Source organism: Trichosurus vulpecula, chromosome 5 (genome assembly GCF_011100635.1).
Source record: "Trichosurus vulpecula isolate mTriVul1 chromosome 5, mTriVul1.pri, whole genome shotgun sequence".
Classification (NCBI taxonomy): Eukaryota; Metazoa; Chordata; class Mammalia; order Diprotodontia; family Phalangeridae; genus Trichosurus; species Trichosurus vulpecula.
Genome location: NC_050577.1, coordinates 285,796,488 through 285,824,350, shown reverse-complemented (window position 1 = coordinate 285,824,350; position 27,863 = coordinate 285,796,488). Strand labels below are relative to the sequence as shown.

At 38.4% G+C, this 27,863-nt stretch overlaps 1 protein-coding gene across 2 annotated transcripts in view; it reads left to right on the top strand.

Annotated features, from left to right (window-relative positions):
- GNPTAB (N-acetylglucosamine-1-phosphate transferase subunits alpha and beta) overlaps positions 1-27,605 on the top strand; it is an 86,677-nt gene extending 59,072 nt beyond the window's left edge. For both annotated transcript variants that reach the window (XM_036759675.1, XM_036759676.1), the window contains 5 exons: positions 16,691-16,776; positions 16,993-17,091; positions 22,110-22,277; positions 25,398-25,488; positions 26,438-27,605. In XM_036759675.1, coding sequence (XP_036615570.1) covers positions 16,691-16,776; positions 16,993-17,091; positions 22,110-22,277; positions 25,398-25,488; positions 26,438-26,515 — 522 coding nt within the window. In that variant the 3' untranslated portion in view covers positions 26,516-27,605. The remainder of the gene's footprint in view (positions 1-16,690; positions 16,777-16,992; positions 17,092-22,109; positions 22,278-25,397; positions 25,489-26,437) is intronic.
- Positions 27,606-27,863: the final 258 nt, after the last annotated feature.

Below are 27,863 nucleotides of genomic sequence, written 5' to 3'. Positions count from 1 at the left end.
GTTTTGCTATCATAAAAAACAAAGGCTAGTTTTATACCAATAGGTCTTTTTATTTTATTAATGTCTCTAGCATGTAGTTCCAACAACAGCATTACCAAAGCACAAGTTAGATCGTGTTTGTGATTCATGTTATAGCCTATATCTGCCTCTCAGCTTGCTGTATGATGCAGAACACATTGCTTCACCTGTCATGTTCTTCATCTGTCAGTGGGAAGAAATGATAGCCCACACTTTGTAAGGGACATGTGCGCTAGAGAAGTGACAGGTTACACCAGGTGGCTGTGTATGAGGACGGTGCTCGATCAGCGGGAACTGTTGGGGAGCTGTAGGTCTGCACCTGGGATTCCAACTGTGTAGGAAATGCCTGTTCTGGAAACTCCCCTCAGCATTGCAGATCAGCAGCTCCTCCATAACTGAGCACCTTAGAGAGCTGTCTGATGCCCCAAGAGCTTAAGGGACTTGACCAGGATCTCATAGCTGGTAATTTGTTAGAGGCTATACTTGAATTCAAGTCTTCCTTCCTCCAAAGCCAGCCCTAAATCCACTCCTTCATGCTATGCCTTGTGTCTTGGTCACCGGTTCACCAGATTGTTCTCCATAAAGCTACAGTCAGTTACAGGACAGCATAATAGTTTATTTCCCTGCAGCCTCATTAGTATTAATTTTGAGTTATTTTTGCCATTTTGGGAACAAAGTGCTATCTTAAAGTCATTTCAATATCATTTTTCTTAATTTGAGATTCTGAGTGATTTTTTCCGGTAGTCCTTAGAAATCTGTATTTCCTCCTTCAAAAGTTGTCAGTTATGACCCTTGGCTATCTTACTGTTGGGTAATGATTGTGACTCTTAGAAATACGTACCAGCTTATTATAGATTCTGAATGTCAGATTTTGATCAGATATATTTACCACAGATATTTTCTTGAGATAAATATACTTCCATTTTAGAAATTTTTTTTTTAATTTTAAAAATCTGAATTATTTTAGAAATAATTTTAAAATCTCTTAGATCACTGATCCAAATAGAGTTCAGAGTAGTGTATGGTAGGAACTGTAGATCTGTACCCATTTTTCCTCAAATAGTTCAAATACATACAAGTTTTTATTTGTTTTTTCTAGGTTTGTTGTTTTAATCTTTGATAAACCCAATGTTAATTTCTATATACATTTGATTCTATTTTTTGATTCTATTCTCATTGATTTACTTTTATGTGTTTTTTTAATCTGCTGTCAGACAATTTCAGTAATCTCAGTTCTATGTTAAGCTTAGATGTTTCACCACTAGTTGTTCCATTTGTATGATAAACATTTCTTCATTCCTTCCATCAGACCTTTTTCCCAGAGCTTCTCTTGATCGTCTCTTCTTGTTCTTCCCTGTGAATTTTGTTAGGGTTTTATCTGATTTCTGGCCAATGGTACTTGAATATCATGTTAAGTCTGTACATTAATTTGGGAAATACTGACATTTTTACTGTATTTGCTTAATATGACCACATGCATGGGAGAAAGAGCAGTAATACGATTTGGGGCCTTGGTTGCTTATTTGTGTAACTGAAGGGGGCACAGATTCCTTTTTCGTTCTATGATCTATGCTTGTTCAATGCTCTTTGCACAACATCACAAAATTCATAGTTGTCATGAACACATATTTTTTTAACTCCCCCCTTCACCCTGAAAGAAATAATACAGTCCTTTTAACAAACGAGCAGAGTCAAGCAAAACAAATCTACACGTTTCCCATGCCCCAAAATGTATGCCTAACATTCTCCACATTGGGTCTGTTGCTACCCTGTTAAGAGATGGAGAGCAGGCTTCATCATCCAGCCTCTAGAGTCCCCACTAGCTGGTTTACTAGTCGGGGTCCAAAGTCTAAACCTTTTTTCTTTACAATGTTGTTGTTATTGTGAAAATTGTTCTTCCAGCTCAGTTCCCTTTATTCTTTGCCCTTCAAAAAAGTGTTCCCAGGATTCCCTTTTGTCGTTTCATTGGTCATATTCTACTCCTTTTCTAGACCAGCTACTCGGCTGTTCCTCAGTTGATGGGCCCCCTCTTTGTTCACAGTTCTTTGCTGCAACAACAAAAAAAAAGATGTTGAAAGAAATTTTATATATACAGTTCTTTTTCCTCTTTTTTGGGATGTCTTTGGGGTATAGGCTTAGTAGTGTTATCTCTTTACAACTGAGTGATTTTGGGAACTTTGTCATTTTCCTTTTGTCATCTTTGCCCAATCTGATGGATGTGGAAGTGGAACCTCAGAGTTGGTTTAGTGTGCATATTTTTAATTACTTAGTGATTTGGAGCTTTTTTTTTCCCCATATGTCTATTTATTGATAGCTTGAATTTTTCTGATTAGTTCATTTGATCAGTTATCTTCGGAGAATGGCTGTCATTCTTATATATTTGAACCAGTTCCTCGTTTATCTTGGATGGAGCAGTGGGCTTGGAGTCAGGAAGACCTGAATTCAATTTTGCCATCAGAAACTTAGTAGCTGTGACCCTGGGCAAATCATTTAACCTTTGTTTGCCACAGTTTCCTCAACTCTAAAATGGAGATGATAATAACATCTACCTCACAGGATTGTTGTGAGGGTCAGATGAGATGATATATTTGTAAAGCACTTAGCACAGTGTCTGGCATGTAGTGGGTGCTTAATCAATTGCTTACTGAGATGAATGATGTGCTACGTGCTTCACTCTTTCCCTTTAATTTTAGCTGCATTGCTTTTGTTTGTGCAAAAAGTTTTCACTTTCATGTTATCAAAATAATCATTGTCTGGTCCCAAACTTTTCCTTTTTTTAGAGTTGTCAAAAAGGTACTTTCTTCCTGGATCCTCTAATTTGTTTGTGATGTGACTTTTCATATATGTAGTTATGTCTTCTTTTGGAGCTCATTATGGTATAAAATGTGAGGTGCTATTCCAAACCTAACTTTCTCCCAGATTACCTTTTAGTTTTCTCAGCATTTTTTTGGTTGAGTAGAATCCTTATCCAGTAGTTGTAGTCTCTGGCTTTATTAAGCACCATTACTATGTTCATTTGCTTCTCTGTTATGTAACTAATGTATTGCACTCATCAACTTTTCTAATTTTTGGCCAGTACCAAATAGTTTTGATTATTATTGCTTTGTACTATAATTTGAAATCTGGTACTGATAGACCTTCTTCCTTCCTCCTTTTATTTTTTTTTCCCCATTATATCTCTTGAGAATCTTAACATTATTCTTTAAAACAAGCTTTGTTTTGTTGGTTTTTTCCTGCCTTTCTAATGTACTTTAAAAACTTTGATTAATATAGCATTAAATATATTAATATAGGTAGTATTATCACAAGACAATACTGTATGTCTTAGTTTCTGAAAAGAATGTTTTGTAGTTATATTTATATAGTTCCTATGTATCATTTGGCAGGTATGTTTATAAATTTAATTTATACATCTTTTAGTTGTTGTGAATGGAATTTTTTTTTTTGTAATTTCTTCATGCTTCGTTTTGTTGGTAGTATATAGAGAGGCTGATGGACTTGTGGGGGGGTTGTTTTGTATCTTGCTACTTTGCCGAAGTTACTAATTGTTTTAATTTTTTAGTTGACTATCGAATTCTGTATAAAGACCATCTCATCATTTGCAAAAGTGCTAATTTTTGTTTACTTTTTGCCTGCGCTTATTCCCTCGATTCCTTTTTCTCGTCTTATTGCTATAACCAATATCTCTAGTAGTAATGTTTAAAGAATAAGATGATAAAAGGCATCCTTACTTTACCTCTGATCTTACTGGAAAGGCCTCTAGTTTATTTCTATTATATGTAAAGCTAGCTTGGTCTCGGTTTTAGATAGATATTACTTGTCATAGTATGGAAAGTTGCATTTATTCCTGTGCTATTTAGTGTTTTCAACAGAAATAGGTTTTGTATTTTGTCAAGCTTTTCCTGCATCTATTCATATGTAATTTTGATTGTTATTTAATATGATCTAAGTTCCTAGTTTTCCTAATATTGAACCAACTTTGTATTCCTGGTATGTAAATCTTATGTGGTCATAATATATAATCTTTTTGATTTGTTGTAGCTGCTTTTAAAATATTTGTGCTAATATTCATTAGCCATTGGTCTTTAGTTTTCTTTCTCTGATTTTTCTCTTTTTGGTTTAGGTATCAAGAACATATTTGTATCATAGAAGCAATTTGGTAGGATCCCTTCTTTTCCTATTTTTGCATACAGTTTCTGTAATATTGGAATTCGTTGTTCTTCGAACATCTAATCAAATTTAGTTTTAAATCCATCTGGTCCTGGGTTTTCTTTTGTTTGTTTTTTTTTTTCTTCCTTTGGGAGCTTATTTATGACTTGTTTGTTTTATTTTTCTGAAATTGTGTCATTTAAGGTTCTCTTTTTTTTTTTTCTGTTAACCTGAGCATTTAGTATTTTTGTGGACATTAATCTATTTCATTTAAATTGTCAGTATTTGGGGCAAAATAATTCCTAACAATTTCCTATATTTGTTCATCTTTTGTAGGTTCTTTTTTATTTTTAACATTTGTTATTTGGTTTTCCTCTTTTTTTCTGTAAGACTAAGTAATGTTTTATCAGTTTTATTGGTTTTGTTTTTTTTGCACTCTTTCTTGATTTCTTTGATTTTCAACATTTCCGTTTTGGTGTTTTAATTGGGTTTTAAATGGGGAGGGGAGCAGATTTTTTTTAGTTGCATGCTAAATTCATTGATCTTTTCTTTCTCTTTTGTTGATTAAAGTGTTTAGAAATATAAATTTTCTCCCTTAGGACTTCTTTGGCTGCATTTCAAAAGTTTTGGTATGTTTATCTTTTGTCATATTTTTGGATAAAATTTTCTATTTTTTTTATATTTGGCATTGACTATATTTAGTAAAAGTCCCACTCTTTTTAGTATTTTTGGCGGAAATGAGTGTGGTGTTTTGTTGAAAACTTGTTCTATGTCTTGATGTAATCATGAGTTCGGAATGATATAATTAAATTTTATATCTCCAATTAATTTTTGTGTTTTCTTCAAAGCTCTTTATTAAATGTAATTTTTATTGCATTGTGGTTGATAAAGGATGTGGTTAATCTTTCTTATTTTCTTGCATTTGTCCGTGAGGTTTTTATGTTCTAATACAGGGCTGCCCAACCTTAGGTTTTTATTGAAACAATAGACAATATATTATGATTTGCCATTTTAGTGAGAGCTGTGTGGTAGCTCGGCTTCATTTACTAAAGCATTTATGTAAATTTCTATGCTTGTAAGTGGGCCACATAAATCACACTGTGGGTGCGTGCGGCCCATGGGCTGCATTTTGGACAGCCCTGCTCTAATACACAGTCATTTCTGTAAAGGATCTGTGCTCAGCTGTGAAATATGTAAATTCCTTTCTCTTCCCATTTAGTGATCATTAGTTGTTAATAAATCGTTGTATTAGTGCCTTTTATGCATAGTGTAATTTCTCTGTTTATCTCTTTTAATCATGTCTCCTTTTATTGTTGCCTTGTCTGAGATCATGATTGCCATTCCTGCTTTTTTTAATTCACCTGAGGCATAATGAATTCTGTTCCAGCCTCTAATCTGAAGTGTTTCTTGTAAACAACATATTGATGGATTCTGCTTTCTAGACCCATTCTGCTAACTTTTTTCATTTTATAAGTGAATGCATCCTATTCATGATTATGGTGACTATTTATTGTATATCCTCCTCTATTCTTTCCTCTTACATTCACTCCTTTCTTTACCTCTACTCCCTCCTTTATAAAGAAGACAGTGAGATAGAGAGGGTGTTCAACATTAGTGAGTGACCTTCCATTCTCCTGCTTCCCTAGTCTTTACCTTAGTCAGACTTAGATCACAGATTTTTGCCCTTCCCTCTCACAATCCGCTCTCCAGTGGTGGAGTTTATTTTTATTAGGACTAATTCCCTGTGTCTACTCTCCTCCTTAAGCCTTCCTTCTTCTTTCCCTGTTCTCACCTGTTTCTCTGTTGAATTTGATATTTTTATACACCACAATGTATATGTTTTCGATTTTCTTTTGTACCCTTGACTGTGGCAAATAGTAAGTTCCTCCCTCTTTCTTCTTTAGTGTATTGCTTTCTCCCTCATTTTTCTTCACTTTTTTTCATTAAACCTGAACAGAATTACCTATTGGGCTTCTGTTTGTCTTATTTAACTTCCTCTATGACCCTTGAACTCATTAGGGTCCTGAGGGGACACTTCTTTCTTCTTCCCCAAATCGATTATAAAAACTTATTGTATAGGCCCTCCCAATTGCTGGATTTACCTTTGTGGGTTCTCTTGATTTTTATGTTTCAAAGATTGTATTCAGCTTTCATCCTTTCCTCAGGAATGATTGGGCTTCTTCTTTCATTAAGAGTACTTTTTTCCTCTTACACGTTTATACTAAGTAAGTTATTACCGATTGAAAGCTTTTTATCATTTATCTTTTGTAATAGCACGTTTCAAGTTCCCCCATTCCTTAAGATCCTAGCTGCCAAGTCCTATTTCATCCTGATTGTAGTCCCTTGGTGCTTGGACTCTTACAGTACGGCTGCTCCTAGTATTTTTTCTTTCATTTAGAAGCTTTGGATTTTGTCTGTGTCATTCCTGGGAATTTTCATTTTAGGATTTCTTTCAGGATGTGACTCGTGTATTCCTTCTGTTTTCACTTTGTCCTGTGGGCATAATAGGTACAGACAGTTTTCATTGATGATTTCTTAGAATGTGGCGTACAGAACTTTGGGGTGGGGTGAGGCAGAAGCAGGATAGAGGGTGGTCATGTGGTGGTTCTGTGATTCTTACATTATATCACCATTGACCCATTTTCTAGGTCAATTGTTTTGGATAGGACCTATCTTCCTTTCTTTTTAAAATTTTTTTGTTTTAATATTTCTTCTTGTTTCATGGAATCATTTGTTTCTGCTTGGTCCATTCTAATTTTCAGAGAGTCTATTCACTTGAGTAAGATTTTTCACATTCTTTACTAAGCTCTTGATTCTCTTTTCAGTTCTTTGCTCTAGATCTCTCATTTTACTTATAATATTTTGATTTCTTTCATCTCTTCCAGGAATTCTAATAGACCTTGTGGACAAGCCATACCCCTGTCTGAGGCTCTGCTTGTATTCACTGTGGATTTAACTATCTTTTTCTAAACTTATGCCCTGAAGATCCCTGGTTGCACACAATTTCTTTCTCATTGATGCCTTCATATTTCATTTATTCACATTCTAAGCCTTTTTGTCAAGTCTAGGGTCTGTCTGCTCCTATTTTCTTAGATGGGATGGTGAGCCTCTGTTTGGTCGCCATTTGTGTTGTTCATTTTTCTCTCACATTTCCTCCCCTCTGCTAGTTTCTGTTAGGTGCTGGTTGCTCCCAGGTTCCCCTGTATCCCCTAGGTGGAGAGGGCTGAGCTAGCTCTCAAGTCTGTCAGGGTCAGCTCAGGTCAGTAGCTGTAAAACCTTAGAGCATCTCAGGCCTCCAGACTGATAGCTGACTCTTCTGGGGCTTGACAGACTTCTTGGCTAGTGTTCTCTGGCTTTTTGGCTGGACATGTTTGAGTTGGAAGGCTTCCAAGGAACCTTAATGCCTGCAACCATCTGGGTGCTCTATAACCGGCTTTGGCTGGACAAAGGTCCTCGTTGTAAGTTTTCTTTGTTTCCTAATCATTATTCTTCCTAATACTCTTTTGTTTTGACTTTTTTTGGAGTGTGTGGGTGTGAATTGCACTGTTCCCATTCCTTCTGCCATCTTGAACAGTAGTCAACAAGTGAGGCTTTTTTTTTTTTACTGCTTAATAATATTTTATTTTTTCCCCAATTACATGTAAAGATAGTTTTCAACATTCATTTTTGTAAGATTTTGAGTTCTAGATTTTTTTCTCCCTCCCTCCCCTCTCCCTTTCCCAAGCCTGCATGCAATTTGATATAGGCTACACATGTACAATCACATTAACATTAGTCATTGCTGTGAAAGAAGAATCAGAACAAAAGGGGAAAACCACGAGAAAGGAAATACCAAAAAAGAAGAGAGAATAGTATGCTTCAGTCTGCATTCACACTCTGTAGTTCTTTCTCTGGATGTGGATAGCATTTGCCATCATGACTGTTTTGGAATTGTCTTAGATCATTGTATTGCTGAGAAGACCTAAGTCTAACAAAGTCGGTCTTCAAACAGTGTTGCTGTTACCATGTACAGTGTTCTCCTGGTTCTGCTCACTTCACTCAGCACTAGTTCATGTAAATCTTCCAGGTTTTTCTGAAATCTGCCTGCTCGTCATTTCTTATGGAACAGTAGTATTCCACATTCATATACTACACCTTGTTCAGCCATTCCCCAATTGATGGACATCCCCTCAATTTCCAATTCTTGGCTACCATAAAAGAACTGCTGTAAATATTTTTGTACATGTAGGTCCTTTTTCCTTTTTTAATGATCTCTTTGGGATACAGACTAGTAGTGGTATTGCTGGATCAAAGGGTATGCGCAGTTTTATAGCCCTTTGGGCATAGTTCCAAACTGCTATCCAGAGTGGTTGGATCAGTTCACAATTTCAGTTTCTTTTTATAAAACATACTCAAAGCCCATAGCGCTATACTGGGCACTTAGGATAGACATTGACAAGGCCCTTCCTGCCCCTTAAAAGAAAAAAAAAAGTAAAATCTCATGGAGAATTTTAGTGTTGAATGAGACTATTAAAGTCATGTATTCTGCCCTCTTATTTTTGGCTCTAGGAACACATTAGAAAAAAGGAAAAAGAGACAAATAAATCAAAGATATGTATCTAGTATAGTGGCTTCCATGCTATAGCCACTTAATACATTTTGTTGACTTAAATTGAAGAGAAGGAAATGTGTGTGTGCATCCATCCATCCATACACATCAATCTCCAGATATACTTACCAGTGCGTTCCTCTTCTACAGCTTCACACAATCAGAATTAGATGGGATGACTGACTGCAGGAACCATCCTGTCTAAGTGTTCTCAGAGGAGAATCCTCTTGACTGTGTCCCCAACAGGAGGTTCTCTAGCTTTTGCTTGAAGACCTCAAGGGAAGGGGAGCTCAGGAGTGCCTGGGCTAGCTGTTGATCAGCTCTTACCATAAGGAGGAAGTTTTCTTTGTCTCAAGCCTAAATCTTCTCTGGGCAGCTTCCACCCCTCCTGCTTCTCCTATCTGGGACCAAGGTCAACAAGTCTAATTGTTCTTCTACCTGACAGCCCTCCAAGGATTTCAAGACAGGCAGCACATTCCCCTAAGTTCTTCCTTTCCCAAAGGAGACGCCCATGGGCTAGTCCTCAGATCTTCATGTGGCCGGATTGCCAGGTCCTTCCTCCTCATGTCCTGTGAGTGCTGTCCAGCTCATCATGGGCTTCTGAGAGCTGAACACCATACTGCCGAGGGCAGAGAGATGGTCACCTTTCTGCTTCTAGACGCTCTGCCTCTCCCAAGAGCCTCGTAGCTTCTTCTCCTCTGCTGCACTACTGGGTCTTGTTGAGCTTGGAACCCACCAGAATCCCCAGGCCTTTTTCAGATGAATTACCTTTACCATTTTGTACTTGTGAATTTCTTTTTTTGAATGTTTGTAAACCTCCATTGAATTTTACCTCATTAGATTTAAACCAACATTCTAGTCTCTTTATGTCTTTTTTGCCCCTTTGTCTTCTAGCACGTTAGCCATCCCTCCCGGCTTTGGTCACCTGCCAGTTTGGTCAGCGTGCGATTTATCCCCTTATCCAAGCTGTTAATAAAAAGGTCAAATAGCGTGGGGCCAATGACAGCTGTGTAAGGCACTCTACACAAGACCCGGTATGGCTACTTCTTGGGTCCAATCCTTCTCCCAGTTCTGAGTCTGAGTAGCCCATTATATTGACATCTAGTCCACATCCCTCATCTTCTTCACAAGGATACACAGACATGTTATCCGTTGGAAGATACTCAGGTCTGTAACTTCATCTGTTTGAATGTTCTTTCTGGAATGCAGATTATATCTCATTCTTACCTGCCCATTCTGCATTTCCCTTGTGCCTGTCCTAGGATCATAGATCTAGAGCTGGAAGGGAACAACCTCTTCATTTTACAGTTGAGGAAACTGAGACCCAAAGAAGTCATTTGACTTGCCCAGGGTCACACATGAAATAAGTAGAAGAGCTGAGATTTTGAACTCAGGTTCTCTGAGTCCAGATACAGTGCTTTTTCCACTGCACCCTGATATCCTCCTGTCACTACTGGGGCTCTTCCTCACTGTCTCCTGATGTCACAAAATTATCAGTAGAACCAAGCTCTAAGCTCCTCCCTAGGGTCCCTTGCTCTTAACACATGGCCAGCCCATTGTTTTTGCTCAGTTCATTTGGGAAGATGCTCGTGTTGCATCCTCATACCCACCATTCCACTTGGCACTGTCTTCTTGATTGTGATATTCTTTCAATATTATCTTTTTGTTGATATCTTTTGTTTTCTTGGCATTAAAAGTATGGACCTTTGTTTCTAGGAGGAATTTTAAGTTATTAAAGAAGATTGGAAATTTCCTGAAGGTGGGCCAGTTAGCCTACACTTCTGTTTAATTCTGGGCATGACTCATTTTCCTTTTGTATCATGTGTGTGTATGTGTGTAACTGTTTATGCTTTTGTCCAAATGGTTAAAAAAATGGTAAATAGCACAGAGAGCCAATGACAGATGCCTAAGGAGGAAATACACACACACATGTACATGCTGATAGACCAGCTCTCTGTTAATAGTTCATCTAACTACATGTCATAACCATGACAACAAATATTCTTTATGACTTAATCTTGGTTGAATTTAGGTGTCAAGGAATGGAACGTGGTCCCTGACTTTTTCGCCTCTCTTTGTGTTTGTACATCTCCCCTCCTTCCCCTAGGATGAGTAGCAAGGACAGAGGCAGTAGGCCTGCTTGGCTTTCAGAATTCATTTAAAGCCTAGGGTTGCTAGTCTATACTTCAGAAGCAAGCGAGAAATAGATGTTGACACCCCCTAAAACTTCAGTTGGAGGTCAATGCAAAATGCCTCATGAATGGGATAGGGAGCTGACTTTATGGGAAAACCCAGGCGCAAAGGAACAGATTCAATGACCCTGTCATCAGTGTGACACAATGAGACTGAACCTTCTTTGTCTCCTAAAAGGGGAAAACAAAGCTTCCAGCAATTCATCACTGTCTGGTTGGTGGTTTGTTTTTGTTTTTTTTTTCTGGATTATAGTTAATTGGTTTTCCTTTCAGAAAGACTGCAGACACTTCATGTAAAAGAATTCATAGTAGTCAGTGGAAGGGCTGGAGGAAGGTCAGGAGGTGTCAGAAAAATTACCGGGATCAAGTAGGGGACTTGGGGTAGTAAAAAGCACCCCAGTTCTGCAGTCTGTTCAGATCCTGCCTCACAGGCTTACAGCCTGGTGACCTTTGGAAAGGCAGGCCAGCTCGCCAGAGCCCTTCTTCCCAAGCATAGGGTGAGAGACTGGGCCAGATATCCCTGAATCTGTCTTCCAGCTCTAGCTCTGTAATTTGATGATCTCCTCATCTCTTAAGGTTAATTTCTGCCCCAGATCCTAAAATCTTATGCAAAGCTGACAGGTAAGATTGATGGCTAAGGGAAGGAGAAAAGCTGGAGCCCACTTTTATAATTGGATGGTGGTGTTACCTGAGAGTGTAGGAAATGATGGAAAGAAGACTGATACAGCTGTGGTGTTGTGGGGAAACTGGACAGCCATTTGGTGTCATTTCCATAGAGAACTCCTTCGTGGGCAGACTCGCTGTCCCAGGTCTGATCAGCCAGCACCTGCTCTTCAACAGAGAGGAGATTCTAAAAGATATATTTAATTTTATTTCTACCTTTGGTCTTTCCATCCACTATGTTCCCTTAGTACATCCCCCTCCCTCTATCAGTCAGCTGTCTTATTATAACGAATAAAAAAGAAAAGGAAAAAAACCAGTTCAATCCAACTAACCACCATCCAAAAAATGTGAGAGAGCATTCTGTGCTCCACACCCACAGTCCCCTTGCCCCTCGCTGTCATTCTTTCCATGTATACTGTCCCAGTTGTGTTTACTGCTTCCCCGTTGATGCTTATTTTCTTTTGTAACATCAGTTCCTCCAAGTCCTTGCTTCTCTGCCTGTACTCATTATACGTGTTGTTTATCAGAGCCCAGCAATATTCCATTATATCCACGTACCACAGCTGCTTTCCTGGTCCCCTACTCATTGTGCATCCAGTACTTTTCTCCCACAAAAATCCACCCTGTAGATTGGGTGGGGAAATGGATATTCTAGGTGTGTAAGGGGGGAAGTGCGGGGCATATATGTAGGGGATGGTCATTTTTGCTGGAGGGTAGATTGTATAGGGGAGAAGAATACAAGATAAGCCTGGAAAGGCAGGAAGGCCATAGTGGGCCTCAAATGTCCCCTCAGAAAAGGACCAATAAACTCCATATTTTAACTTTGCACTCCAACACCTGGTACTGTGCTTCACATACCAGCAATTAATAATAAGTATTGGTTGAATGAAAGGATAATTCTGAAATTCAAGTAATACTTCCATTTGTTAATAGCTTCTCTAAGGTAGAAAGTACCTGCTTTGGGAATAATTATAAATAGAAACATTTATCTTTGTTCTTTCCTACTACAAACATTAACTTTGGTCCTTAGTTGTAATACGTAGCTAATACTTCAGTTTAGGCAGCTGGGAAAAAGTAGATAGAGTATTGGAACAGGAGTCTGGAAGACCTGAATTTAACTCCAATCTCAGACACTTAATAGCCTTGTGACCCTGGGCAAGTCACTTCCTGCCTCAGTTTCCTCAGTTGTAAGATGGGGAAAATAATAACCGCTGCCTCCCAGGGTTCTTACGAGGATCAGATGAGATAATACTTGCAAAGCACTTTGGAAACCTTAAAATGCTAACTATTATAAATGCTAGTTTTATTCTATAACACCATTCGTTGTATTGCATTTAGTATAAGGCAGCTTAATTCCAGGCCCCATTGAAAGCAGAAGTGCTGCTAAAAGACCATTAGTCACTTCTGCCACCATTGTCCAAAAACATATAGTCCTTGGGAATATAACTCTACCAGTGGCGCTGCTCAGCGAGCCACTAGCCCTTTCCTAGAATGTTAAGGAAACCCTGAGCTATAACATGGGTCACTTAGAGAGTCCAGTTTTGTCTAGCCGAAGGCGATACCTAAGTGAGGCTTCTGTTTTCCATCATTTTCCCCCCCTCTTTCATTCTAAAAGTCATCTAGATCACAGGTTATTCTGTGTCTACTGGCTCCAGAATTAGGATCGACGATGGGTAGAAATGAGAAGGAAGCAGATTCAACTCAGGATGGAGTGGACTGACTTGATCCCTGCCCCTAGCGGTCTTAAAGAGGCTTGGAGGACCACTTGTCAGGATTATAGAGTAGTCATTTGCCAGATGAGGGTTAAATCAGCTCAACCTCTCAGAACCTTTTCTGTGCCAAGATGACATGGACTCTCTCAGCCCAACTCACTGAGAAAACAAGGCTCTTTCTGGCAGGTCATCAAGACCTTTTCTGGCAGGTCATCCTGACCGTGGATCCAGGCCCAGCAGACTTCCCAAGAGCCTGCCCAAATGTGCTCCATCCTCCTTAGATTCTCTGGCCACAGATCACCTTAACTAATCTCTTTTCCCTGCCCATCAAGCCCAATTCAACATCAACTGTGCCCTCTTTTTTTTTTTTTTTGGCCCTTGAGTAATCTATATATTTCCTTCTTTGTTCTTCCTGACGTTATGGAATTTTAGAAGTCACTGGCATAGCCCACCAAAAAAGAGTAATGCCTTTTTTTAGCTACATCACATTAATTTCTGAATATATCCCGTCCCTTCCCACCTCTTCCAACGAAGATTAAAAAAGGAGGTTTAGCAAAACCAATAAAACATGTGAACTCCTATTGGACAGTATTTGCAGTATTCCGTACCTGTACTGTCTTACCCCTACAAAAAAGAGAGCTTCTCTTCATCAGGACCAACCCCTGTCATTTTAATTAAACAGAATTCAAATTTGTTTTCTAATTCTTTCCATTTGCATACATGTAGTGATTGCCTATAGTATTTCCTGGTTCTACTTACTGAATTCACTCTGTAATCAGTGCAAATCACTCTCTTTGTGTTTCTGAATTCTTCATAGTCATCAGTTCTTACCGCGCAGTAACATCCCATTGTATTCGTGTGTTGCTTAGCTGTTCTCCAGTCTGTGGACACCTACATTGTTGCTAATTCTTTGCTACCACAAAAAAGTACTGTTCTGTATATTTTTTAGATCGATCAGGCCTTTCTTTTTTATCATTGACCCTTTGGGGGCATATGCCCACCAGTGGATCAAAGGGCATGGACGAGTTAGTCGCCTTCTTAGCATATCTCCATATTGATTCCCTCAATGTTTAGAAGGCACACTTCAACCAACGGCGCCTCAGTGTCTGTCTTTTCAACAATGATTTCCTTCCTTTGTCACCTTTGTCAGTTTGCTGTACTAGCTGCATTGATTTTGTTCATGGCAGAGATTTTCATCCTTATGTAATCTCAATCATGTGCTTTTAAGTTTGGTAATCTCCTACATCCCTTTTTTTAGTTAAAAATGAGTGCTCCCCCTAGGCAGAGTCACTTGCTACTTATTCCATTCTCCTAACTTGTTTATATGCAGGTCACATGCTTATATGTATATGGATTGAACTAAATCTAATTTTTGTCAAACTGACTTTTAATATTTTTTCCCCAAGTAGTTTATGTTCTCAGGTTTTTCCTGCTGTAGGTTACTGGATTGTTTTAGAGTCTTAGGTTTCTTTTTTTATACTTGAATCTTTAACACTTATTAGCACAGTGTTTGGCACATAGGCACTTAACATATGCTGGATTGGGATTCTCTGTTCTACCTGTTTCCTTTTCTATTTTTCAACCAATACTAAAGAGTTTAATGATTACTGCTTTATAATTTGAAGTCTGAAAGTAATATTCTGCCTTGATTGCCTTTTTTGTCATTATTTTCCTTGGTATACTAGATTTTTGGTTCCCCCAAATGAAATTTTAAATTATTTTGTCTGGTTACAAAACCCTCTTATTTGTTATGCATGTAAATACATGTGTATTTATTAACAAATTCATAAATCATTTTAGATGGTATTATCATTGTAATTATATTGACATAACCCAACCATGAGTAGTGAATGCTATTCAATTTTTGTCATTCGTTATTTCTGTAAACAGTACCTTGTAATTGTATCTACATTAATTTTGAATCTGTCTTGGTAGATTGCTTACCCAGATGGTTTTTGCATTTGTTTGCAATTCTTTTGAATGAGATTTGTTTTTTATTATTTCCTCTTGCATTTTGTTATTGCTACATAAACATGCTTGTGACTTTTGTCATTTTTTTTGTTTGCTGCCATTTTACTGAAGCTAATCATTGTCTTAGTTACTTTTCCAATACTCCAGAGTTTTCTAGATAAACCATCATTTCCTCTGCACTTAACCCCCTTCATTTTTTTTCAACCAAAATTTATTTTCTCTCCTTTAACTTTTCTACCTTCATAGGGAGAAAAAGGGGGGGGAAACCTTCTTGCAGCAAATATCAAATATGCATTGTAAAACAAAACCAGTTTCTATACTATACTGGCTAGGTCTAAAAAGTCAGTTTCATTATCCATATTGAATTTCTCACCTCTCTGTCAGGGGGGTGGGTAGGTTGCTTCCCATGAGGTGGGGGGAGGGGGTAATAGTAATGATGTCTAATAAATGATGGCCATTGAAACCTTTTTTATGATGCACAGAAGAGATCAGAGGGAGGCAGAGACAAGCAGAGCAATTTTAAAAGTGGGTGCAATTTATTGTGTACTTTTAAAGAAAGCACGTGCTATAAAATGGCAGCTTATGCTTTTACATAAAATCCTTTTTATTCTGTGTGTGGCAGTGCTGCTTTAGGTTGTTAAAGTTCAGAATAAAAGATATTTTTAAAGAATATAAGCTCCTTGTGCATGGCAGTTGCTTCATTTGATGCACTGGCATCCCCAGTTTCTGGTATACAGTAGGCACTTCAATGCTTGTTGGTTATCTTGGAGTAGAGAACTCCTAGTAAGGAAATCCCTTCTACCAATACAGATCAGCAACTGTTCTGCAGTTTATATAGCTTACTGTCCGTGGCCCTGAGAAGTTACCTAACTTGTTGAGAGACATACAGCCAGCATGTGAGATGTAGCACCTGTATTCAGGTCTTCCTGACTCAGAGGCTAGCTCCTATCTACTATACTATGTTCCTTTTCTTTGGACAGTAGTGGCCTTCAAAATTTCAAGAATGACATTGACACCGAATTATGTAATTCTTAAGAGATGAGATTTCAATATAATTCTACCATAATTCAAATTTAGAAATATAAAGTTTATTTTTAAAACATCTGTTTAGTTCATGAGGAGCAAGTTTATTAGTAATTAACATGAATAGATTTTCCTCTAGAAATATCAGTAATACTGCATCTATTATAATTGGCCATAGTTAGAGCTGAGGTGCAGAAAATATTTATAAGGATTACAAGTTAAGTAATGTAGAGGTTATAAATTCCCTTGGTTGCATCAAGAACCAAGACCAGGTTTGCTTTGTGTTAGAACAGGATATTCTCTCCATTAGGAAGAGAAGATTTTACAGTGTGTGTGTGTGTTTAACGTCTGATATGTCTTATATTTTCTCACAGCCAGCCGTGACTAAAAGTCTAGTAACCAACTGTAAACCAGTAACTGATAAAATCCATAAAGCATATAAAGACAAAAACAAATATAGGTATGTAATTTGGGTGGTGGTGGTGTTGAGCTTAAGCATGATGGGGCCGATCATTTTTCATTCTTTTTAAAGTATCCTCTTGTTGACTAAGCATTTTTATTTAACAAAAAAAAATTTTCTAAGACTCTGCGCTTACTATTTTAGCTAAGTAACTACATTTATATTAAATCTGTATAAATGTTTTTCTCCCCTTCATTATGTCTTGGTAATAATTAGGTTTGAAATCATGGGAGAAGAAGAAATAGCTTTCAAAATGATTCGCACCAATGTTTCTCATGTGGTTGGCCAATTAGATGACATAAGAAAAAATCCCAGGTACTCATTTCTTAATTTGCACATTAAAATGTAAATGGTCTTCTTTTTTTTTTTTTTAGCAAAAAGTAATTTAGAATAAACTTAGTAACTACTAATTAGCAAAAAGAAACCTTCAAATAAAATTAAAATAATCATTCAACCAGGTGTCCAGGCTATTTGTAATTGGTTTTAAAACATGTATACTAATACTACATTATTTCATGTATCTTCTTTGTTTGGCCTTTTCCTCAATCATGAATGTACAATATATGGCTTATTTCCAGGGAATCTTTCTTTTGCTATTACATCTAAAATGGTTGCGAATGGTTTTGTACAGATCGAAATTAACTCTCCTGATTTGTGCTTGAGACTTGCCTTGACTTTTATTTTAAAATGTAGTGTAACAATTATTTTCTAAATATTCAATCCATGATTGAGAGGAAAGTATAAACTATAATGTCATATGGAGATTCAGCAAGTAGTTTAAGATGCGGACCCAGACTTCCATTATAAGGTCCCAGCTAGAGACTTTAGGAGACCTAGAAGGGATAGTTGAATCCATGGCAGTAAATGAGAGGGGGAAGGGAAAGGGAAGACAAAATACAGAGAAAGGGGATGAGGGAAGAGAACAAACTTTGAGAGACACTTACATTTAGGAACCAGGAGGAAAAAAAAAGAGCTATTAAGCAGATATCTTCTACTGCTCACAGAGAGAAAGAGACAAGTCATGGCACTACCTTGTATGTGTCCATGACTTGATGTGGACAATTCAGAATCTTCCTGCTGTATGTATTAGAGTATCCAAGAATTGTCCAAGCTGATATATCTCCACTACATACTTCTTTTATATTTTCCTCCTTGGAGTCAATCAGGGTTAAGTGACTTGGCCAGGGTCACATAGCTAGTAAGTGTTTGAAGCCATATTTGAACTCAGGTCATCCTGGCTCCACGACCAGTGCTCTGTCCACTATGCCACCCAGCTGCCTCCACTGCCCTCTTCTTATGATTTATGTGGAGACAGATGATGACATCAGGAGAAATCTATAAAATATTGTTTAGGGATTATGGAGGATTAGATTAAAGACTGCACTATTGGAGCAGAATCTACATAGTTGTCAAGTACTACTAACATGAAGGTAGGAGCTTCAGAAAAGAAAGATATAGATGAGAAATGTACAAAAGATTAAGAAGATAAAAATCAAGGAGAAGGGTATTTAGATTTCTGGTTCAGATACTGGAATCAATCAGGCATTCATTACATGCATACTACATGGCAGACCATGTGGTTGGTACTGGAGAGACTATGAAAGAAACAGTCCCTCCTCACAAAGAGCTTACTTCTAATGGAGAATTGGGGTTGAGAGGTCAAGGATACACATAAATATTAAGTGACTAAATACGTGGTAGTTAGGGAGAAAGGGCACTATGGTTTAAGGGATCAGGAAGACTTCATGTAGAAGATGGTGCTTGGGCTCCATCTGAAGGAAAGGAAAGATTCTATGAAATAGAGTTAAGCAGGAAATACATTTTAGGCATGTGGACCTTTCATGCAAAAGCATGGAAATGGGAGAAAGCAGAAAATGCCAATTTGGCAGACTATTAGTCATGTCTAGTGAGCCCAGAAAGATAGGTTGTGGCCGGCTTGTAAATGGCTCATTCCTTTGTTCCACAAGCAATTCTGGCCCCTAGTTAAGTCATTTAACAGTAACATAAATTATATGCAATACTAATTAACAATTCACAGTGCCAGAAGAAAGCAGTCATAGGCTGCCGCACACCAAAACAAATAAAACCAAACATAAAATGAACCTCAAGAGTGCCTTGCATTAATAAGTGTGTCCTCAGAACTGAATTCATTGGGTATTGTTGGGACTCCCAAGTCAGAAAATTCTCTTGGAAGAAACATTGAGAAGAAGAGAGTAAACTCCAGCTCACCCCATAATTCTTTTAGACCCGTGAGCAATTGAAATACCTGAGAAGTGAAACACATGTTTCAGAATATATTTTCTTGTTCTGAATCCACCAGTCCTACACTCAAAAATTGTTGTGTAAGTCCTGGAGAAAAGTCTTGTTCCCAAATTTTAAAGCACTTGTTTTAATCTATGGTAAGTTACCATGGTTATGGCCAGAAGCCATTACACTATGTTTTGTTCGTCTATTTGTTCTCCTTCCCTCAGATTCCAAACTGAAATTAAGTTGGTAAGCAGAAACTGCTTACCTTTGCTTAAGATAAGTAGTAGTTTAAAACAACTAGTCAGACTGTAAAAGTGTAGTGATGAGCCCTTGACCAGGATTGGAGTATATCTATAATGGCTGAGACATATGTTTGCTTAATGTTCTTTACCCATAACTCGTTTTGAGTAATTTAAAAAATTTTCAGCAATCACACATGAAAATGCAGTTTGGAGAGAGAGGAAGAAAAACTGTCAGGAAGAAGAGCAAGATAGGGAAGGCCAGTTATATCATAGAAAACATCCAGGAAGAGGGATGGCAACAATCCTCTTGGCCTCAGAGAAATATACTCAAATGTACAAAATGTGGGGAGTAAATAAAATGAATCAGAAATCTTCCTATAGAGGAGATACCTCATAGGTATCCCTGTGACTCGGTAAGATGGAATTCTGGATTAGAATATGGACCAGGAAGAATATATTTGTTAAAAAAAGAACTAATTTGATAGAAGAGCCAGCATAATTACTGTGTTCTTATAGATACAAGAGAGATCGCCGATGAGAAAATGCAGGAACAAAGATGGGGATGGGGCTGGGAGTGGGTAACCATGAACCATGCTCAGGAACATTTGGGTTAGGAGCAATAGAAGGGGGACCAGACCCGGTGGGAGTATTTTAGACAGCTGGCCAAAAGGAGAAAAATGGATGCTGAGGCTGGGAAACTTCACAAATCCAGCATGGAGGTGTGATGCCAGTCAGCCAATAAACGTTTATTAAGCACCTACTATATTCTAGGCACTATGCTAAGTGCTCAGGATGCAAAGAAAGGCAATCCCTGTCCTCAAAGATCTTACAGTCTAATAGGGGTGACAACATGTAAATAATTATGTACCAACCCAGCTATAGACAAGGTAAATTGGAGAAAAATCAACAGGGGGAAGACACCAGAATTAGGAGGGAGTAGGAAAGGTATCCTGTAGGTAGATTTTAGTTGAGACTTGAAGGAAGCCATGTGGATTTGGGGAAGGAGAGTATTCCATGCATGGCAGATGGTCAGTATTTGATGATGGAATATTTTGTTTAAGCAGAGCCAGTGTTGCTGGGTCACAGAGTAAGGCAGGGCGGGATATAAGTTGTAAAAAGACCAGAAAGGTAAGGGAGCAGGGCGGGTTAGAAAGGCCTTTGAATTCCAGAGGATTTTCTGTTTGATTCTGGAAATTCTAGGGAACCAGGCAGGGGGAACGGTGACACAGGGTTGAATTTCCCTACCCAGTTATTTCCTTGAGTGTTATGTCTGCTAAAAAGAGAACAACTGATAAATTCTTGACTTGCCTTATTGATCATTTTAGTCATCAAAAGAGAGGGGAAGAGATCGTTAGAACTCTTAATCCCAACCCAGTTCTGACTAACAAGGAGGTTACCAGGTCAAAACATTGAGAAGAGTGTCAGCATCGTTAAAGTTCAGAGCCCTGTGAAGCTGGCGAACACCACTAAGGACACTCAGGATGTCTTTTTTTAGCTATTTTGAGAAAGAAAGGACTATTAGAACACTGAGGGGAGGGGAAGGCAGAACTACTCAAATCTTTTTTTGCTTCTTGCATATTAATTAGATTTTAATTTTACATCTTCCTCATGTGGTAAGCAGGCTCCATTCTTGGAAAAGGCATCACGTCTGTCACGTAGCAATATAATAATGTAGAAGGTTTTGGTGACTAGTAAGGTATATTGCAAAAACATAGTTCAGTGTTGTTATTAACTTTATCAGTGTGCAATTTAGATGTCTAGTTGTTGAATTCTTCAAGATGATTTGTTTTCATTTTCTGTGTGCTGATAATCTAGCTTTTCTGAAACTTCCTAAGACCCAGGGAATTCTTTCCCTATCAATCTCCTTAATCATCCATCAGCCTAATGCTGTGGGGTCAGTGAGGGCCGTCTCCTTTTCCCACTGAGAGGATGTCCTTTATGTGCCTAAAATTGTTGCAGCCACAAGATATCAGACTCTCTTTTCTCCAGATGGCCCTCACTTCAACCACAAATTCGTTCTGATAAAGTCTAGCTAACTGATACCAGGCCAAGTTCAGGTCAAGTCCAGTTATTCAGGCTTAGGGTTGAAATCCAGTGAAGTACTCAGGGCCCATAAAATGAAATAAAAATTGCTTTTACCTGTAGTGAAAGAATTAAAGGGGATATGATTACTAAAAAAAAAAACAAACTGCTGTCTTCCATCTCCATGTTTGCAGGGCAGTAATACTGGATCAAATTGTGCCCTATGGGACAGTGGGAAGGAGTACCACCATCGCTCCCTTAGGTGGGCTTTTTATATTGCTTTTCCCCTAGACCTACTGAATCCTAAGGTTGGCATCCTTAAAGGGAAACCATCCTAACTTACATAAAATAAATGCTATTCTTTCCATACGGCCCCTTCCAAATTGTAAAAAATTAAGGTATATATTGGTTGATAAACTGCGTCTGTCATCTGAAAACTGTCTTCATTAGATTTGGGAAGGTTTATCACTTGGTTGGATACAACTTTTCTGAAAGACTATCTATTAAACTCTAGACAGGATGGGAACATCGTGGTACCCTTACTGGTGACGTTACTTATATGTAGCATCTCTCTCTTAAAAATTTTTAAGAAACTTTAAGCTTTGATCTCCTGCTGTGTTTTAAGAAATACTATTGTCTATTCAATAAGACACAAGACATCCTTTATACAGATTATTTCTTAGGAAGAGATTTGTAAATGGCTAGTTCCATTCCTTTGCACTGATTCTCATTAGTTTACATTTCAGAATGTGATAGATTGAGGTTTTTCTTCACATTTTGAAAGTATGACATATAAATGACAGCAGGTGCTTGTTCTTTCAGAAAGTTTGTTTGCCTGAATGACAACATTGATCACAATCATAAAGATGCACAGACAGTAAAAGCAGTGCTCAGAGATTTTTATGAGTCCATGTTTCCCCAGCCATCCCAGTTTGAGTTGCCACGAGAATATCGGAACCGTTTCCTTCATATGCATGAGCTCCAAGAATGGTAAGTTCTTATGTCATGTAGTGATTGTACAATTAGTCAGCAATGACCAAAGAGTGTATATCGTTGCTTTTCCTTCTTAGAATATTCATTTATGCTAAAATACACACACACACACACACCTACACACACACACACACACACACACACACCCCCTACGAAATAAAGACACCTTTATTGTTTGTTTTTTGGGTTTTTTTTTTTGAGAGGGGAAGGCAGGGCAATTAGGGTTAAAAGTATGCTTAGAGCATGTATGAAGTGTCTGAGGCTGGATTTGAACTCACGTCCTCCTGACTCTAGGGCCAGTGCTCTACTCACTGTGCCACCTAGCTGCCCCATAAAGACATCTTAATATAAACAGCTAGGAGCTTCAGAAAAGAAAAGCAGGTATAGATGCCAAATGTACAAAAGATTAAGAAGATGAAAATCAAGGAGAAGGGTATTTAACTTTCTGGATCTGGGATTAAGATACAGAAATGACGATGCACCAGAAATTTCCCAATTATCTAAGAATGTAAAGCAGTGATGCCCACTCTCTGATACTATTTGATACAATTATAGAAATGCTAGCAATAGAACTAAGATAAAAGAAAGAATTGCAAGATGTAAAGATAGGCAAAGAAGAAATAAAACTATCCCTTTTTCTGATGACAGGATGGTTTACTTAGAAACTATTAGAGAGGAATCATTCTACTAAAACATACTCAGTACTTAGATAAATTCAGTTACAAAGCATTCCTTAAAGAAATAAAAAACAAAACAAAAAAGATGGTCCTCAGTTGAACCTTGGAATGCATATTTGTAGAGTACCTATGACTTTCCCAGCATTCCAGGTGCCATGCAGGATCTAGAGAAGTAGAGATCGTGCCATCAAAGGTGGTACGTTGTTGTAGGGGTAAGAGTTAGTCATAAAAGGACAGGAGCAAGGTAGCATAGCATTAGTGCTTCAACAGGCTAATGGCAGGAGCTCTGGATTAGGTTCTGCACCCAGCTGACCCTGCCCTTGGACTTAGTCTCCACATCTGCAGAGTGGGGGGTGGATCAAGGGATCTCCAAGTTCCCTTCTAGCATTTGAGAGATGCTTGAACTGAAAGGAGGGTAGGGAGCCATATCAGTAAGGATGTTGAGATGGAAAGGAGAAAAGTTCTTCAATGATAGTGAGAGAGAGACAAGAGTTGGTGTGCATGAGAGATAGATAAGATGGATGGTTGGATGGATGGCCAGATTTGAGCCCTTGAGTAGCAGTGGAAGATGAGGTTTAAAGAAGTAAATTGGGGCCCAATTATGGAGGACTTGGAATGCTAGCCTAAAAAATGGAGACTTTATCACATTTACAAATGAAATATTATATGTAAAGAAAGCACTTTATAAACCTTTAAGTGTTCTGTAGGTGTTAGCACTTCCTGTACTTTGGGGAACCGTTCACATTGGTGCATGGGCAGTGGAATAACATCCCAAAAGTGTCATTTTAGGAAGGTTAATCTAGTTAGTGACTCAGCAAGATGGATTAAAGGGAAGAGGCAAGAGACAGAAAGTTAGTGAACTAGTCCAAATGGGAAATGATTAAGGCTTGGCATTGGACATAGAAAGGCGGGGATGAAGGAGGGAGAAGAGAAATGATGGGCCTTTTTGACTGACCACATTTGGAACTCAGGGGGAAAAGGAAAGGTAAAGAATAACAGAGATTTCAATCTGAGCGACAGGAATCAGGGAGGTTTAGTATGGGAAGGAAGCCCAGACATGCAGAGCAGTTTCGAAAAGAATGGATTGGAATTTTTATGGACTTTTCAAATACATGCAGTATGAAATTGAGAGTCACAGTTTCGTGTGCGGTCTCCTCCGTGTTCTCCTTTGTATGTGGAAATGCTCATTCTGTGTGTTTGTGTGTGTGTGTGTCTGTATGTGCATGTGTCTGTGTGCGAGGGAAGTTCATAATAAGATGAGAAATGAGGAAGGCAAATGGGAAGCAGATTTGGGAGGGAAAATGATAAAGTTTGATTTTGTGCTGTGGACAGAGTCATTTGCACAGAGATAGCAGGGGAAGCCGAGAGCATCAGTCAGTGAGTTCTGAGAAGGCCGGGGCAGTGACCTTGGGCCAGGAAAGGAGGAAGCCAGCAAAACACAGACTTCGCTTAGAGCAGCTTGGCACCAAGGCGGGGAAAGTGCAGATTAAGGGGATTGGCATGTTGGTCCCCACCCCTCCCCCATGCTGGCTTTTTCATTTGTCTTGTCAGTGACATTCTAAAAGGCCAGCAGCAGTGTTGTTGACATCTGAATATTTTCCTTCTTAATAGGAAAAGAAGTTGTTTGTGGGTGATGGTACTCCCCCATCCTACTCCCCACTCCGCCTTCCTTACCTCCTGAAATTTAAAGAATTGACTTAGGAGCATTTTTGCTTCTTCTCCATCCAGAGATGGAGATACTTTCCAGCCTTCCTCTCCAGCAAAATGCTGCTTACTGTTGATATGCCTTTTCATTTTGGTATGTGACTGCTATTCAGGAAAAACACGATTAAAGCCTGATGGGAGATGTGGCTCGTTGATACATTGGTAAAAATGAAAAAGACAAGTTTCGTAGAAAACCTTATTGAGGTCAGACTTGAGAGCTTCAAATACTTAAAGTTTTTCCCTTCAGAAAGGGAAATAATAGTATATGACATTGAAAAAAAAAGCTTAATGTTTGCTTTGTGAGATTGTCTTTAGGTTTGGACACAATACCTTCAAAAGGAGATTGTGCAAATAATGCTTTCATTTTGAAGTCGTTATGGATTGAATGCGCTAGGATTGTATCATGAATACTGTGCTAGCTGGCCTTAGCGTCAAGAAAATCTTAAGATCACATCACGCCTCTGATACTCCGTGCCTCTGGACGAGTTACTTGCCTTCTGCGCCAAGATCTGAGGCTGCTTACTGACAGGACTGTTCAAAGAAGTCAGTGACAGTGTTGTCTGCATTGGTGGGGGGCTTTTTCCACACTGGAAGGCCCCCACACTAGTGAAGCCACATATCCTTCCCACATTTATTTATTTTATGTAAAGGATGATAAACATTTGACTGCCACCTCAATGTTGGTAGGGCTAAGTATATGTAAAATACATATTTGTTTTCTTCTTTCTCTTTGCAGGAGAGCATATAGAGATAAATTAAAATTTTGGACCCATTGTGTACTTGTAACATTGATCATGTTTACCGTATTCTCATTTTTTGCTGAGCAGGTGAGTTTTGTGAGCTCTAGCTAAACACCAGGCCCTATTTATTGGTACATTGAAGTCTGATAATTTTAAGAAAATGATATAAATTTATAATCTATAATATCTTAAAACTTTAACAACATTTGAGATCTACAATATTCAAATATTATCAAACAGTGTGTACCCTTTCTACATAATTAGCCTCAGAACTTATTGCCTGTAATATTTTTGACCTGAAGACCTAACAGATGTCTTTTGGTGACTCAAGCTATAACTCTATAAACATTCTCAAATGGGAGGCTGTTAGAACCTTCCTGATTCTGATGCGCAGTCCACACAATCCTGAGAGATACTTGGTCATTTTTCTTCACTGTTTCTATAGCTCCATTTCTCTAGCTAGTTTTCATGTCATCTGATGCCATTACGTTTTGTAAGACTTATGTGTATGTAATGCTGCCTATATGTAGAATCTTTAGGTGTGTGCATGTGTCTGTATGAACAGCGTAAATGGATTATTATTCCTTCACTCTAGATAATAAAAATGTTCCAGAGCTTTTAAGCAGATGCATTTTTAGACATAGAAATGCAGTGCATTTATTGTGTAAATATGGTTGTCATCTTTTCCTTTGATCTAACAGTCAGCCATCTTCTTAAAAAGAGTGTGCCTCCTAATATCCTTGAAGAATGGTCCTTGAAGAAATTTTGCTTCATCGATAAATTCACCAGTATTAATTTAGAATACCAGTCCAGAGCTCCCATGCCACACTTCTTTAAATTTATTACTGCAATGCAGATGTGGGATGGGTTCTGGAAATTCTACACGCTGATGAATATTTTCTCAGGGTTGGCAGGATTATACATAGGGGGTTGGCTTGCTAAGTTTGACGTGCAGCCGATGCTGCCTTGCTTGGTGTATTTTAATCCCTGTTATGGACAATTAAGAGCTATGTTCTGCCTTCCTTCCATTATTTAGCTAATTGCACTCAAACGGAAGATTTTTCCTAGAAGGAGGATCCATAAGGAAGTTGGTACTGAACGGATCGGGGTGTAGGAGGTGGAAAGAGCCTGCCTCCGTGTTCACTCGATGACAATAGCGTCTTTGTGATGTGATGCCTTGAGATCCAGGGCTGAAGAGATAAAGAGAAACATCCCAAAAGATGACAAGCTGTGGGCACAAAGTGTGGCCCCCCAGACCAGCCAAGCTGTTTAACAGACTCACTGAAAAATTATAGGTGCATTGGACAGCCCTCAGCTGGATTTTACTTTGGAAACATTAGCTCATGGGCATGTTATCCTTTTTATAAAAAGGGTTACCGAAAGAGAGACAGCTGCCTTTATTGCAGTGGACATTGCCAAGTAAATTTAATATCTGAATCCTAGGCCAGTGTGGGAGCAGTGACTGAGAGGCCTCACTCAGCCTTTGCATTCCAGAGCATTCTGCTGTTCTCTTGCTAGGATGCTTTTTCCATTTTCCATTTTTAAATAAGTAACAACTAAGTTAACTCTTTTAACTGTCCTTGTGTCTGAACTGTGATGCCGAAACAAATTGGTGAATGTATAATTTCAACACAGCCTCATATTGAGAGGATCAGAAAAATTTGGATTCAAAGAATGTTAATGGGATTTGGCTATGGAAGATCTCAGGAACTGACATCTGAAATATCTTGGTTTGGGTGTACTTGACCCCCTAGGAACACAGAGATTATATTTGGAGGCCTACGCACAAAGGGCTACTGATCGAGCGTACGTGTGTTTTGGAAACGTTGTAAAATACAAACAGAAGTGCCTCATTGTAGAAATTAGAGATACTGTCCCTGACCCACCGGCACGTTGATGGTTCCTTCAATACAACAGAAGATGGTACCAAGGGCCATGTATCGAGAAGATCTTTTTCAGTTTGGGCAAGCTCTAACCCTGGATCATACTGTGTTAGGACATTAATAGAGCTGCAGAAGACTTGGGGAGGAGAGGAAAGCTTTTCAAGGTGACATTTCTGACATGTACTTTAAATCACAGTCACAGCAGTATTCTTTCAAAAATCACATTAATCATTTTGTAATAATTGTAAAATTTGGAATTTGGAATGTACAGAATGTTTGCGCTGTCACTGTGTGATTAAAAAGGCTCACTGAAAAACCTCACTTGTCTGATTCTTTCCCACCCTTCCCCCCCCCCCCCCCCCGGTCCCTTACATTTTTAACAAAAACTTGGTGAAGTTTTTCTAGACTAGTTCATTGTTTGCCACTGAATGTTCATCAATATTTAAACAAGGGTGTGTATCAGAAGGCCAGCAGGTGATAGTCAGGGGTGGGAGGGAGGATGGTTCTATTCTGGAAGAGAAATGCTATCCAAGATTTCTGGAGGGAGAATAGTTTTGATTTACATACTTTCACATATTT